The sequence below is a fragment of the Gavia stellata genome, chromosome 5 (assembly GCF_030936135.1).
Source record: "Gavia stellata isolate bGavSte3 chromosome 5, bGavSte3.hap2, whole genome shotgun sequence".
Classification (NCBI taxonomy): Eukaryota; Metazoa; Chordata; class Aves; order Gaviiformes; family Gaviidae; genus Gavia; species Gavia stellata.
The window spans coordinates 26,115,064-26,128,804 of record NC_082598.1 but is presented as its reverse complement, the minus strand read 5'-3'; the positions used below and the strand labels follow the sequence as shown (position 1 = coordinate 26,128,804).

The 13,741-nt window shown below is 37.3% G+C and overlaps 1 protein-coding gene across 1 annotated transcript in view; it reads right to left on the bottom strand.

Moving 5' to 3' along the window:
• The window catches only part of WDR19 (WD repeat domain 19), a 49,605-nt gene that overhangs the window by 11,201 nt on the left and 24,663 nt on the right, over positions 1–13,741 (bottom strand). The window contains exons 21-28 of the mRNA XM_059818094.1: positions 13,150–13,290; positions 12,956–13,038; positions 11,373–11,456; positions 10,146–10,292; positions 9,589–9,713; positions 8,187–8,299; positions 7,230–7,298; positions 4,688–4,765 (exon numbers count right to left, since the gene is read on the bottom strand). Coding sequence (XP_059674077.1) covers positions 4,688–4,765; positions 7,230–7,298; positions 8,187–8,299; positions 9,589–9,713; positions 10,146–10,292; positions 11,373–11,456; positions 12,956–13,038; positions 13,150–13,290 — 840 coding nt within the window. The remainder of the gene's footprint in view (positions 1–4,687; positions 4,766–7,229; positions 7,299–8,186; positions 8,300–9,588; positions 9,714–10,145; positions 10,293–11,372; positions 11,457–12,955; positions 13,039–13,149; positions 13,291–13,741) is intronic.

The window sequence follows — 13,741 nt, the reverse complement described above, 5'->3', positions numbered from 1 at the left end:
TAAGTGACAAAAAGTAATTGCTTTCAAACTAATGATGGAGCAGAATTTTAAGTAACACATGATCAAAATATCAAACATACTAAGAACCACAATTTAAGAATAATGAAATAGTTATCTGGATAATAAAGTAACCACAGCTACTTATATTAGTGGATATTATTTAGCCACTGTAAACTGCCTTAAAAAGGAAAATTGCTATTCCCTGAGTGGGGCAAAACAAAAATTATGATGAATGGTAGGTTATGATTTAATTCTTCCCAACTTCTGACACCTCCTAATGACCACAGACGGCCGTTCCACTGAGGATAGAGCAGAAGGCTGCACTTCTTCCCCATCCAGGCTGCTTCTCCCTTCTCTCCAGCAGGAGAAGGATCCTGTCCCACCATGGACCAGTGGTCTTACATGGTATTTGCCACGTCCCTAATTATATTTTACTTAAATAATATATTTAAATGACTTACATGGCAGCCATATGTAGAAAAAATATAAAAGTAGAAGGCATTTAAGAAAAATTAGTCTCATGTTTTACTTTCATATTCTTAAAATTAGCCATTTTAAAAGCAAAAAATGCAGGAAGGAATTTTCAATTGACAACACATTTCCTAAGGTCTTTGGAAAAAAATATTATTGCAATCTAACTGATCTTAATATTAGATAGCCATGATTTTAATTTAGTTTTGCTTTTTAAAACACATGTACTTAGAAAATATGCACACAGAGAACAGCAGAACCTTGCTAGTTAATGCTTCCTGAAAAATTACAAAAGAACACACATGACAAATTAAGAATCTTTTTATGTTAAAGTTAACAAATACAATAGTTGACATAATAACACATTTAAGAAATAGTTTATAATTAGTCAGACAATAGTTAACAAAATTTTGGTAAGCATAATAATTTTTGTACTATGGTACTTCATTAAAATCCCACATAATTGTTGGCTGCCTAAGATTTAAAGCAATTAGGCTGCTGTGAGTGATGATCTGGTTTGAAGATCAATGCTTGAAAGGATTAGCAAGTTTCTGCTGCATGGCTACTTTAAGATCACTCTTACTTTCAGCTTTACAAAAATACCACCACATAAAAGCTGCTATTCTCTAAAAACAACCCCATTTGCTTGATAATTTAAAAAACGCTGTTTCCATAGCATAATAAGGATAAAGATGAATTGTTTTTAAGTAGATTTTTAAAACAAATATGATTTGATAAAGTAAAATTTTGCTACTCACTGAGAGTGACTATGGCAGATTGGATTAAAGCATTCAGAAGAACAAGAGAGAGCTTTTAAACAAGGAAAAGAAAGCTCTACATTGAAGTTCAAAACAATGTTAAATATGGCAATTAGAGCATTCACAACATTCCTTAGTGTTTTCTAAAATCTTCACTGTGGAGATCATACTGTAGCTTACCTCCCTTATCCAGTCCTATGCACTTCTTTCAACCAGATGGCTAGCCTGCCACTCTTAGAAAAGAGACTGGATGCTACAGTTTCTGTCCACCCAACTTTCAGCATAAATATGAAATTACTTCTGCTTATACTGATGCCTCACAGATTTTTCATCTAATGCCTCCAACAGCTTCATTCTCTTCTGCTCTCTTGCAGTTGAATTTTGTTTTTTTCACTCTGTTTTGCTTCTCTCATACTTTTGTTAATGTTCACATTTCAAATTACAGGTAAGTAATAAGAGGTAAATAGTAATAGCTATTGGGCTATGATTAATGGGATGAAATTTAACAAGTCAAAATGCCGGATTGCATATAGGATAGAGTAATGGCAGGCACAAGTATAAATTGGGAGAGGAGTGGCTGGAGAGCAGCCATGCAGAAAGGGATCTGGGGTGCTGGTCAACAGCAGGCCCAATAGGAGTCAGCAGTATGCCCTGGCAGCCAAGAGGGCAAACCGCATCCTGGGGTGCATCAAACACAGAATAACCAGCCAGTCAAAAGAGGTGATTGTCCTGCTGTATTCAGCGTTGGTGTGGCCTCACCTTCAATACTGTGGGCAGTTCTGGGCCCCACAATTTAAGAAGGATGTGAAGGTCCTTGAATGCATCCAGAGGAGGGCAACAAGGCTGGTGAAAAGGCTGGAAGGAATGTCCTGTGAGGAGCAGCTAAGGACTTTGGACTTGTCTAGTTTGGAGAAAAGGAGGCTGAGCGGTGACCTCATTGCTCTCTACAGCTTCCTGAGGAGGTGCTGATCCCTCCTCCCTGGTATCCAGTGATGGGATGTGTGGGAATGTTTCAGAGCTGTGCCAGGGGAGTTTTAAACTGGACATTAGGAAACACTTCTTTACCGAGAGGGTGGTCAAACGCTGGGACAGGCTTCCTAGAGAGGTGGCTGATGCCCCATGCCTGTCAGTGTTTAAGAGGCATTTGGACAATGCCCTTAATAAGATGCTTTAACTTTTGGTCAGCCCTGAATTGGTCAGGCAGTGGGACGAGATGACCATTGTATGTCCCTTCCAACTGAAATTATTCTATTCTACGGATAGAGGGGTTTTGGTTTTTTGTGGGTTTTTTTTGTTTGTTTTTGGTTTTTTGTTTTTTTTAAATTTTATAAAAGCAAGGTTGGCTTGGCCATCAACTCTCCAGTGTCTCTAAAAGTCTAAAATATCGAACCCTTAATCTCTAGGCACTATGCAAAGAGGGAAGAACCAGAATTTCTAATCTCACAACAGAATCATGAACACAGCTGTAGTATTAGTGATGAAATAAACTCACTGCACCAAGACCATGTCATCTCCGTAGTTACCAAACCTTACTCCCCTCAATAAGGTAGAACTTACTCTTCCATACATGCCATTTTGCACCTGACTGTATTTACTGTGAGTTTGTATAAGACCTTAAATTTCTTGACTAAGGAATTAATTGCAGACTGCAATGTCCGCACCTGAGGTCTGGCTTTCACAGCAGAAAAACATGAGTGCAGCACGACTTAGCTCACATTCAAGCTCTGCTGTAGCAGGCAGTAAAACTTGAAGTGGCTCAGCCACTTAGTTCCATGAACTCAAGCCCAAATATGATTGAATGTACCATAAACTCTATGGACATCAAAACCAAATGTGGACTGTGAAGCCTGTTTTTCTACAGCTCTAACTCAGAGAAACTAGATAGCCCATCAGCAGTCACTCTGCAAAAGAGCTGTTTGTCATCTTAACCTCAAATGCTGCTGTTCTGATGTCTAACATTTACAGTGGACATTTTTAATCTGTCCTGGGTAGAAAAATCATACTAACGGAGTATGGTCAAAATCTACTTCTTGTATTGTATGTATAGCACAGATCTAATCTATGTTCTGCTTAGTTTGTGAATGATCCTCTTCCTTTATTAACAAACCTATGGCATTGGCAACTAATGCTCAAAAATCTGTCAGCAAGTATCTTCCAACTCCCAAATCCATATATACAAAAGAGAAAAAGATGAATTAGTCTACCAGTCTGCCAAAAGCCTTTTATTACACCCAGTGAATGGTTTGCTTTTAACAAAGGAGCAGGAAACCTGGAAGAAAGGGCAATGGCCCTTTCAAAATTTTATTAATTGATCACATGACATTAAAAGAAGCCTCATAGCACAGAGCACGTCTTATCTCACAAAGCACCCCCTAAATAGTATAAAATAAAAATAGGTAAGGTTCTAAGGATCCAAGAAGTTTTTTTATGACAATGATGAGTGACAATGTAAAAATCAGTGTCTACAGTATTTTATTCTCCTATTGTTAATCAAAACTTCAATGTTAGGAAGGTCTGTCACCAAAAATCTTCAAATGTACTTCTTGTTTTTTTATTTTCTATCATAAATTACATATGTAATTGCATTCTCCAAAACAGAACAGAAACTCTTTGTTTTAGTTTACAGAACTACAGCCTATATCCGCAGATGAAACTGCCTCTATGAATAATCAATTCAAACTTTAAACTAAATACTTCTACATAATAAGAAATCAAAATAGAATTTTTTTTTAAAAACAAGGTTTAACTGTCTTATGGGCATCCACATGAAGAAGTTACATTTTCAAGTGATCTCAGTGCCAAATTTTTCTCTTCATTTCACATTTTAAAACAGAGTTGGTTTGGGCTAAGATCTTTTTGAGAACATCGTCATTAATCACTTAAGAAATCAACAAGGAGCTGGGTAATTTTGAAAATCTGTCCACAACTTTTTATGTCTTAAGTTGATGTGTGAATACAGGAACTAATGTAGCCTGATCTTCTTTGGGTTTTTGTCCTTCATCTCTTATTTACTACCTTACTTTCTTCTACTGCAACAGTTAGACCAACTCCCCACACGGCAAGAAGAGATCAGTGCTGTAGCTAGTCTTGAGACACGCGCATGCTGACCATCTATCTGGGAAAGGCAACAGCCAGCTGGCTAACTAGCATGAACAAACAGCAAAGTTTTGTCTCTTTCCCTCAGTATGAGTGTTAATTTGAATTCCCTCTGTCCAATTACCTGCTTTCATAAAGCTTAGAGAAAGATCATTATATCTAAGGTAGTTACTTCCTTTCTTATCTTTCTGAAACTGACGTTACTGGGTGAATGACTCACAGAGTGATCATGTAAGTCTTGCTCCTTAATGAAACCAAGCTAAAATACGATCTGTGTCTACCAAAAATTTTACGACAAAATAAGCTCAAAACATCTTGTAGCGCAGCAACATGACACAATAGCAGTGATAAAAATACAATACCTTGGGCATGCCATCACTCTCTCCCATAAGGTAGTCTATCAGCTGATTTGTTAGGGCTTCATCTTTTGCCCGTCCCACCTATTAAATAAAGACAGAAGAAATTATGATAGGAAAGAGAAAGGAAAAATACTTATTCATAAGGAGGCTTTCCATAAAAACACTGAAACTAGATATATGTAAAACATGATTTTTTTTTTTAGTTCTTTGTGTTCAAACCAGATGATTACTTGGCTCATCAGCTTTGACATGCAGTAGTTCATATTTATTTTCTAATGTGTTATGTCAGGGGATTATAACTAAATAGGTCTCTACCAGCATGAACTGCTCTGCTGCTTCAGTGTTGGGAAGGTGCCTGAATCTAGGGACCATGAGCTGAAGCCTGCTGTCACAAAGCTATGTCTATCAAGCCAGCGCAATTTGCGTCTCAGAGGAGTATTTGGTGCTGGTCACTAGAATAGAACTAGCACTATCTGGCCAGTTGAAGAGACAGTCTCAAAATATGTCTGAGATGTTGAGATTCCACAAGGATACATATGGTACAACTGAAGCAATAGCCTTTGGACTGTTTCATATTCATTTGGGCTGAAACATCTGGATCCAGAGGAAAGCATTAGACACCTCAAACTTCAGTCTTGCAACCCCTGCCAACAGCTCTGTGAGATGGAAGGCCTCAAGAGCAGCTATGCTAGCTCTAGGCAGAGTTAGGTCTACTGTTTAAGAGTCTGAAAAAACTCTAGTTTTTTCTAGATACCTAACAAGATTTTCAAAGCCGTTGGTTCTTCAAGGGAACAGAGGCAGTCTGCGCATGATTTAGATGACAGGAGTGAAAGTTGCAGTGGATGCTGGCAATGGGCCTGCTTAGGCAAGTTTCCAGCATATATTGTCTAGAAGGGAATCTCAAGAAACAGGGTAGGTTCATATGTACCGAGGTGCAGCATGGGCTGGAGACCTAATGACTACATAATTTTGGAGATCATGAGCAAAATAACTAAGCAAAGATTGCTTCACCCCAAATTTCTTCTTTTTTAGGGATGGAAAAGAGATTTTTAGAGATAAAAAAAAAATCTGACACTGTCTCCTGTAACATCTTCATAGAGAACCAGATGAAGTATGGGCTGGATGAGCAGACACAGTGAGGTTGACTAAAAACTGGTTGAATGGCCAGGCCCAGAGGGTTGTGATCAATCATACAAAGTCTAGCTGAAGGCCAGTAACTAGCAGTGTACCCAAGGTGTCAATACTGGGTCCAGTCTGATCTGGATGATGGGGCAGAGTGTGCCCTTAGCAAGCCTGCTGATGATACAAAACTGGGTGGAGTGGCTGATACACCAGAGGGCTGTGTTGCCATCCAAAGGGTCCTTGACAGGCTGGAGAAATGGGCTGACAGGAACCTCATGAAGTTCAACAAAGGGAAGTGCAAAATCCTGCACCTGGGGAGCAACAATCCCATGTGCCAGTACATGTTGGGGGCCACCACGCTGCAAAGCAGCTTTGCAGAAAAGGACCTGGGGGTCATCAAGTTGAACATGAGTCACCAATCTGCCCTTGCAACAAAGAAGGCTAATGGTATCCTGGACTGCATTAGGAGGAGTGTTGCCAGCAAGTCAAGGGAGGTGATCCTTCCCCTCTACTCCAGGTGAGGCCACACCTGGAGTACTGTGTCCAGTTCTGGGCTCCGCAGTACAAGAGAGAGAAGAAGATACTGGAGAGAGTGCAGCAGAGGTCCACTAAGATGATGAAGGGCCTGGAGCATCTCTCATGAGGAAAGGCTGAGAGAGCTGGTACCGTTGTGGCTGGAGAAGAGAAGGCTCTGGAGGGATCTTGTCAATTACACAAATACTTGAAGGGAGGGCGCAAAGAGGAAAGAGCCAGGCGCTCTTTAGTGGTGCCCAGTGACAGGACCAGAGGCAATGGGCAGCAGCTGAAACACAGGAAGTTCCATCTTCAGATCACGAAGACACAGCATGAAACACTTTTTCACTGTGAGGGTGACCAAGCACTGGCACAGGCTGCCCAGAGAGGTTGTGGAGTCTCCCTCCTTGGAGACCCAAAAGCCGTCTGGACATGGTCCTGGGCAACCAGCTCTAGGTGGACCTCCTTGAGCAGGGGGTTTGGATAAGATGACCTTCAGAGGTTCCTTCCAATCTCAATCATTCTGTGATTCTGTGACAGAGAGCGAGAATGGAGGTATATTGACCTCTCTAACCATAGTGTGCAGACTGAAAAAATCCGCAAAACTGAAAAATCATATCTGGATATTGCTAAAAAAGAAAATTCCAAACTCGGGTGTCTCTGACACACAGCCACAAAAATCTGAATGAATTCATAAACCCTCCTTTGAAGACTGAAAACACATTTTCCTCTGTGGTCAGTATTAACTTATTCTGCTTTTTAAATATTTAGATATCACCTTTACTGATACAGTTTTCCTTCTATTTGCAATCTGTCCAAACACGCTCACTGATGCTAGGAAAATGTCACAATACTGAAGGTAACCTTCTTGAAAAGATGAAGAATTTTTTGTTTTGTTAAAGTTGCTTACTGTTTCAATTGCCATTTCTATAGCCAAGTTATCTTCCGTGCTTGGACTTTTCATGAAGTGCTTTAATGCCTAAAATAATACAGAAGAAAAGTTAAAACTGAGACAAATGAAATTAACATTTTCCTAATTTTTATCAAGTGATTTCTCTCTGCATTTTGACAGACAAGTGGCACACTGAATGCTTATCTTGACTGTATTTTACAGCCATAAGGATAACACATACACTACAGAGGTAGCAGCTGCTCTTACAGATACTCCTGCAAGAAGAGTTGAGTCTTTGCCAAATTCTGGTGTATACCTTCATCTAACTGCGAAAGATGTTCACAGCAGTATGGTGAGAAGAAATTAATGATTAATGTGCCACTGGACCCCCCACTATGCCCCAGTTGAAGGAGCAGTCACCTACAATGCCTGTAATTTGCAAAAATCAGTAGTATTTTTTTGATATGCGTTCAGAACGCAAAAGTCAAACATTTAATAAGTGTCAGTTCACTGATTTGTAACTGATCAAAAGGAAGTGTGTCAATTGACATACTTCAATTAACATATTTCCTTTCTTAAAAAAGCGCTTTAAGTTAGGGCATGCTACAGTATTAAATGAATTAATTAGTCAGCAACCAAGTCTTCATTGGTCAAGCTAATAAAATATAAATTAATTCTACTTCTGTGTCCATGACATTTAGAGATTCATTGAGAACAGTATATCATTGATCCACCTGGAGCCCCTACTGCTATGAAAAAGTTATGTGCATGGCAGTGTATAATTCACAGAATACAATGTAGATAATTGTAAATATAAATAGTTTACTCATGGTTTTTACACTTTTTAAAATTATCAGTATGTCATCAGTTAAGGCAGCTAAAGTCTACTATGAACTTCCCCGATTTTGAAGTACTGTATTTTGAACAGTTTCTGTGAATGTTTAACTATCACTGTTTTATCCTTTAAGTACTGACCCGTCCATATTGACCACACAGCAAGAAAAATTTTCCCGCCTGAAAATGTTTCTTTTCTCCTTCAAAATATAGTGCAATGCTCTGATAGTCTTCATTGGTAGTACTTTCAGAACCTGCAGCAGATAGATAGCAATGATAGCAGAGTATTCTTATTAAGTAAGATAAAGGCCCTACTGAAGGAAAAAATTCTTATTCTACATTTTTCTTTTTTCTACTGCCATTCAAAGAAAATCAAAGCCAGCTAGACTCAAATTATGTCTTATACATTTTTTTCCTATTTAATCAGACTAAATGTCAGACATTAGGAACTAATAATGCATTGAAATAATTGTTTCCATAGGTTTCACACCATAATGGGATTTCTGTTTTTTTAACAGACACAATAAAATGGCATAACTCTGACCTATTAATGAATTTTTCCATTATGTCTTGGCAACAATAAAACAGAGCAAGTGATTATGAGATTATCACATGAATTATTTTCACAGTTGAAGAATATGCAAGTATATCTGTATCGCAGAGTGAAAGACTATCAGGACCAATGTAACAATGTGGTAGCAGGGAATACTATCCTATAAGACTATACTATAAGACTATACTAGTCTTCTATCCAAGACTCCATTTTACTGTACATATCTAAAACAAAGACAGCCACTACTCCAAAGTTAGTTTTCAAACTTTTTCCACCCACTGAGATTACAATTTGAGACATCCTATTTTGGATAGAAGAGAAGGAAGAAAGCGTAAGGAACAGTACAACAATAGTGGCCACCTTGATAAGCAGCTGCAACAGTACATCACCAAGCTAGCTGTTGCCAAGTTTTTATAACCTTCATAACAAGAATACATTTTTAAAGGAAGACATTAATTGAAAACATGAGATAATTTTGGTAGATAGGTATGTGGAACTGTTTCCACAAAGAATGGTGCCTCACACAGGTAAAGAATATAAAATTTATTGCAAATTCACAAGCTGGCCACTGACTGACTTGATGGCCTAAGGTAAAAGTCAGCTTCTCAGTAAGTTCTCTCACTGAGACAAGAGGAGGCCACAAAGGGCCTTAAAGGGAAAAAAGGAAAGACAAGTGACATACGCATATAAGAAAAGAGCTGGAACCATGAAAAAAGGAAAAGAGGGGATAAACAGAAAAAGTTCTAGCAAAGGCAAGATTTGAAAACAACCTTGGACTGAAGACCAATGGAGATGCCTAAGCTAAAAGCAAAGCCTAGCTTGTAGGCCTGAATTAGACGCAGATTGCCAAATCTGTCCATGGTGACTGGAAATGGAAAAGGCTGGGAAACAAAACTTCACACCCCTCGTCTTATGATTTCAAATTGGTCTAAACCAATTAAAAGAACAGCAGAACATATTATAAGCAAACTATTAACCTGGAATACTCACTGATGATATCAGCATAAATCTCCATCTTGTTGTGTTGTTGAGCTAATGTGAAAGCTTCGTTATTGCATTTGGACATGACCAGGAACTGGATGGCAGAACCATAGTCACCAAGCTGCAGAAAGAATCTAATCAGAATAAACAAATTAATACCTTAGTACTAATTAGCATAATGAATACACCAAATGTTTTAGGAATATAGTATATTTTGTGGCATACAAATATGATACATTCATAATTTATTTTATATCTCAATTATTTTAAATAGATTACTAAAATTAAGTTAGTATAAATAATACAACACGACAACTTTTATTATTGTCTAAACTTATCACTTCAGATTAATATAATTTTAATCAGAAAGTTAAAAAAAGGAAAAAAAATCAGTACCTGCTTAGCTGTCCAAATTTTAGAGAACTCAAATCAATAAACTGAAATATATAGTCACTGGCCAAGTACCGATAACCAGAGCCTGATATGTTAGCAAGCCTCACCAACTTCCAATAGGTATAGCCTCTTTCACCTTTTTTTTTTTTTACCCTGCATAACATGATTGTTACCTGGCCACCATCTTTGCTCCATCAAGAGACTGTGTTTCTCTCACAATGTTAACAGCCTTTTCAGGATTATTAAGGTGATCCAAATATAGTCGAATTACACTGTCCCATTGTTTTGCATGCTCATAAGCTATCACAGCTTCCTTATACCTGCAAAATAATGGTTCCACATCAGTTTTTCTGACTTTTAAATAACTCTTCACAATACGGTGTGAAAGAAACATGCAGTATTTTATTTCTGAGAGGTTACTCTGTGACACCTTCCTTTCAGTTTGCATATAATAGCTTTGTTCTACATTTACTATGGTTTTTTTGTCTCTATTTCATTTTCTCTTGGGAGAATGAAAGGCAGAGACAACAGAAAAATGTCTACCACAATACTATTTCTGACCTACTCTGCCAACGTCCCTTTTGGTATATCTTAAAAGCGGTTCATCTGTTCTATCAGCAAGCATCATCTGTTCCATCAGTTCCATATGAAATCATTTAGGAGAGAACAATAAAAACCAAACAGATGATAACTAGTTGTACAATTTTAAAAATGAGACACTGTTCTGTAAACAAGATCAAGAAATTTCTCATTCTCACACTACGCAATTGACACAAATAGTATTTTCTAGTCTCATCAATGCAAACATGTTGTTTCATATTATAAAGTACCATTATTCTGAAGCATGTTTACTTACAGGTAAGGACTAGTAGAAACTACATTCTGTGATTAAATATAACCTATTTTGGGCTTTCATTTCAGCCAATAATTTTACATTATTCAATAATTCGCAAGTGCAACCACTAACACGTAACAGTAATTTGGTTCTAGAATGAAAAATTTTCTTTCATGATTATTCCCCCTTTGAATGACCTTTAAAAATCACAGCTAAGGAGCTGTTAGAAACAAACTGAATTTCAATACTTTGCTAAGTGGAATATAGCATTGGGTGCAGTACTGTAAAACCTTTAATGATTTTTGTTAAAAACATATTAATGCTTAGACAGGAAAACAGTCAATTAGAAACACATCTTTGATACTAGTGGAAGATTCTTAGATGATGTTTAAAATCTTTACAAAACACCTTAAGCTATTTCAGAATCCATTTTCACAAGGTTATTTTATGCAAAATTTAGAGTCTGCCTTTTAATTTACAAAAAGAGTAACGTATAATAATAACAACAGCAACAACAATGACAATAATAACATGTTTTACAAAAAAGATAAGCATTCAAATGCACCTGCCATCTGCTTCTTTGGCCTTTGCATATTGTAGGTGAATCTTTGGAGAGGAAACATTAGGAAGAAGTTCACCAACCTTTGCCCTAGAAAGACAAGAAAATAGTTATTTAATAAATATATCTGGTTTCAAATTTTCTCCAGTAAAACAGGTATATTTATATCAAAACTGAAAAGGAGGCTAAAAAAGAAGTATTGAACACAATGTATAAGCTTTGAAGGCACGTTAATATTTTCAAAAAGCTGGACTTTACAGATGTAAGAACTGGAAATTATAGACTGCTTCATGAACATAGAGGCTTAAAGAAGGACAGTATCTTCTCTTTTTTGAGATGTACGAGCATAAGAAGTGCCAGACCAACATTTTTTACCTCCAGTATTCTCTAATTAATGTACAGAAGAAGCACAGTATTAAAACTGTAACCTGAAAGAATGTGCAAAAGAGTACAAAAGACTACCAGTACAGGTGCAGTTGTGATTACTCCCGTGATTATGTGCTTAAGGCCATAGGTTGTCCGGAGGACTCTAGACAAACCGAACTAGATTCTCTGAGTGACAACATCCACAACAGCAGAGTGTGGAAGAACACAGAACTGTGTCATTCCTTCCATAAATCTAGCTTCAGGAGTTGCACACAGTGATACGATCTATAAAAGCCAACAAACTAAGCAGTGGGCCTTTCAAGACAAAGGATATGAGAGAATGAACAGCATCTGACCTTAAATCTCACCTCTCTGCCTAAAAGATAGAGCACTACCCAAATTGAGCCTCCTTCTGCTAGAGTAAACAAAGCTTGTACCTCCCACTTTCCAAATCAAGGCTATTGTTACATGCAAGCTACCCTACTTAACGAGTGTTCTCTTGGTCCATTCTGATGCCACTGACACTTCCACGGCGGAAGAAAATTTTCCTTAGTAAATGAACATAATATTCCAACCTAATTTTTAGAGCACTCATATGAAAGAGGAGGGGTCTTTCTGATCTCTGCTCCCATCAGTTCTTCATAGTAGAAGTCCATAAAATGTAATTAGGCAAGAATTAAGCCCTTAAATCTCTCAGTAAATTGTTAATTTTTCCACTGGAAACTTGACAATAATAAAATTCACTTAAAAAAAAAGTATTGAAAATAATGCCAGCGATTTTGACTACTCATGATACAGACTCCACTTGAACCAGCAACTTTTAGAATAATTTCCAACTGTCTGAATATTCAGTCTCAGCTATGTATTTTATAACTGAAGAAATTTAATGAACTAAACAGTAACTACACAGATAAAATTACTAGATTCAGTGCATGTGTGAGCACGTGCACATACACACAAAGGACTCGAAACTGCAGGTAACTTTAAACATCACACAAAAAAAAAGAAAAAAGGAAGACTATCTCCCACTTACAGTAAGACTATATTTAAAACAACATAAGCTTCTGAGAGAGCACTGTTGTTGTTGAAGCTTGGGGCAGGGAACAATAAAATCAATGAAACATAATTAATGAGACACTTTGCTATTCAGAGAATCATTCCTTTCCAAAAAGCACCACAGGAAATCCTCTAAAATATAACATTTCCCTGAAGCCTGTACTTACCAGTTTTTACACCGGATGTATACTGATGCTGCCTTGTCATAATATTGTCCCTTTTCATACAGCTGAGCAGCTTCTGAAAATTGCTACAATATTGAAAATAATTAAAATATCATTTCTAAATTAAGATTACAAATAAATAAATAGCTTAATGAATTTACATATTCAGCCTTAGCTTTATTAACTCTTTTGAATACCTTCATACTCTCCAGAATAGCTCCACAGTCTCTTTTTAGTAACCTACTGGGATGTTTAATGGCCTGGTTTACCCCTCGACGGATATCTCCCATTCGAATGGACATTTGAGCCACTCCAGCAAGGCAAGCTTCATCATGTTCCTGGTATTGGCAATCAAATGAAAAGCAGTAACTATACATTATACATCAGAAATATCAGGTGACAAAAGCCACAGTAACCAAGCACTGAAACAAATTAACAAAATATTACATGGACTTAGTTAAACCAATTTTTATCTCAAAATTCTTGCCTAGCTGCAGCTGTGAATTATTTAGAAGAACTCAGCTTAGTTTTCATCTTAAGCTTTGTCTTTAATTTTTACATTTTACTTACAAGATCTGTCCAGACCAAGCATACATGAGAAGAATCTGTTTTACAGACAGCTCAGTACTACTCTCCTCTTTCCTCCAAAACCAACAGTAGAGAAAAAGAGAAACTACAAGCAGGGTATTTCCTTTTTTTTTTTTTTTTTAAAGGTGGCAAGGCCACTGATGTTTCATAAAGCCAAATTCAGAAAACATTGCTATTTCCCTTATTAGGTTCCCCTATTAT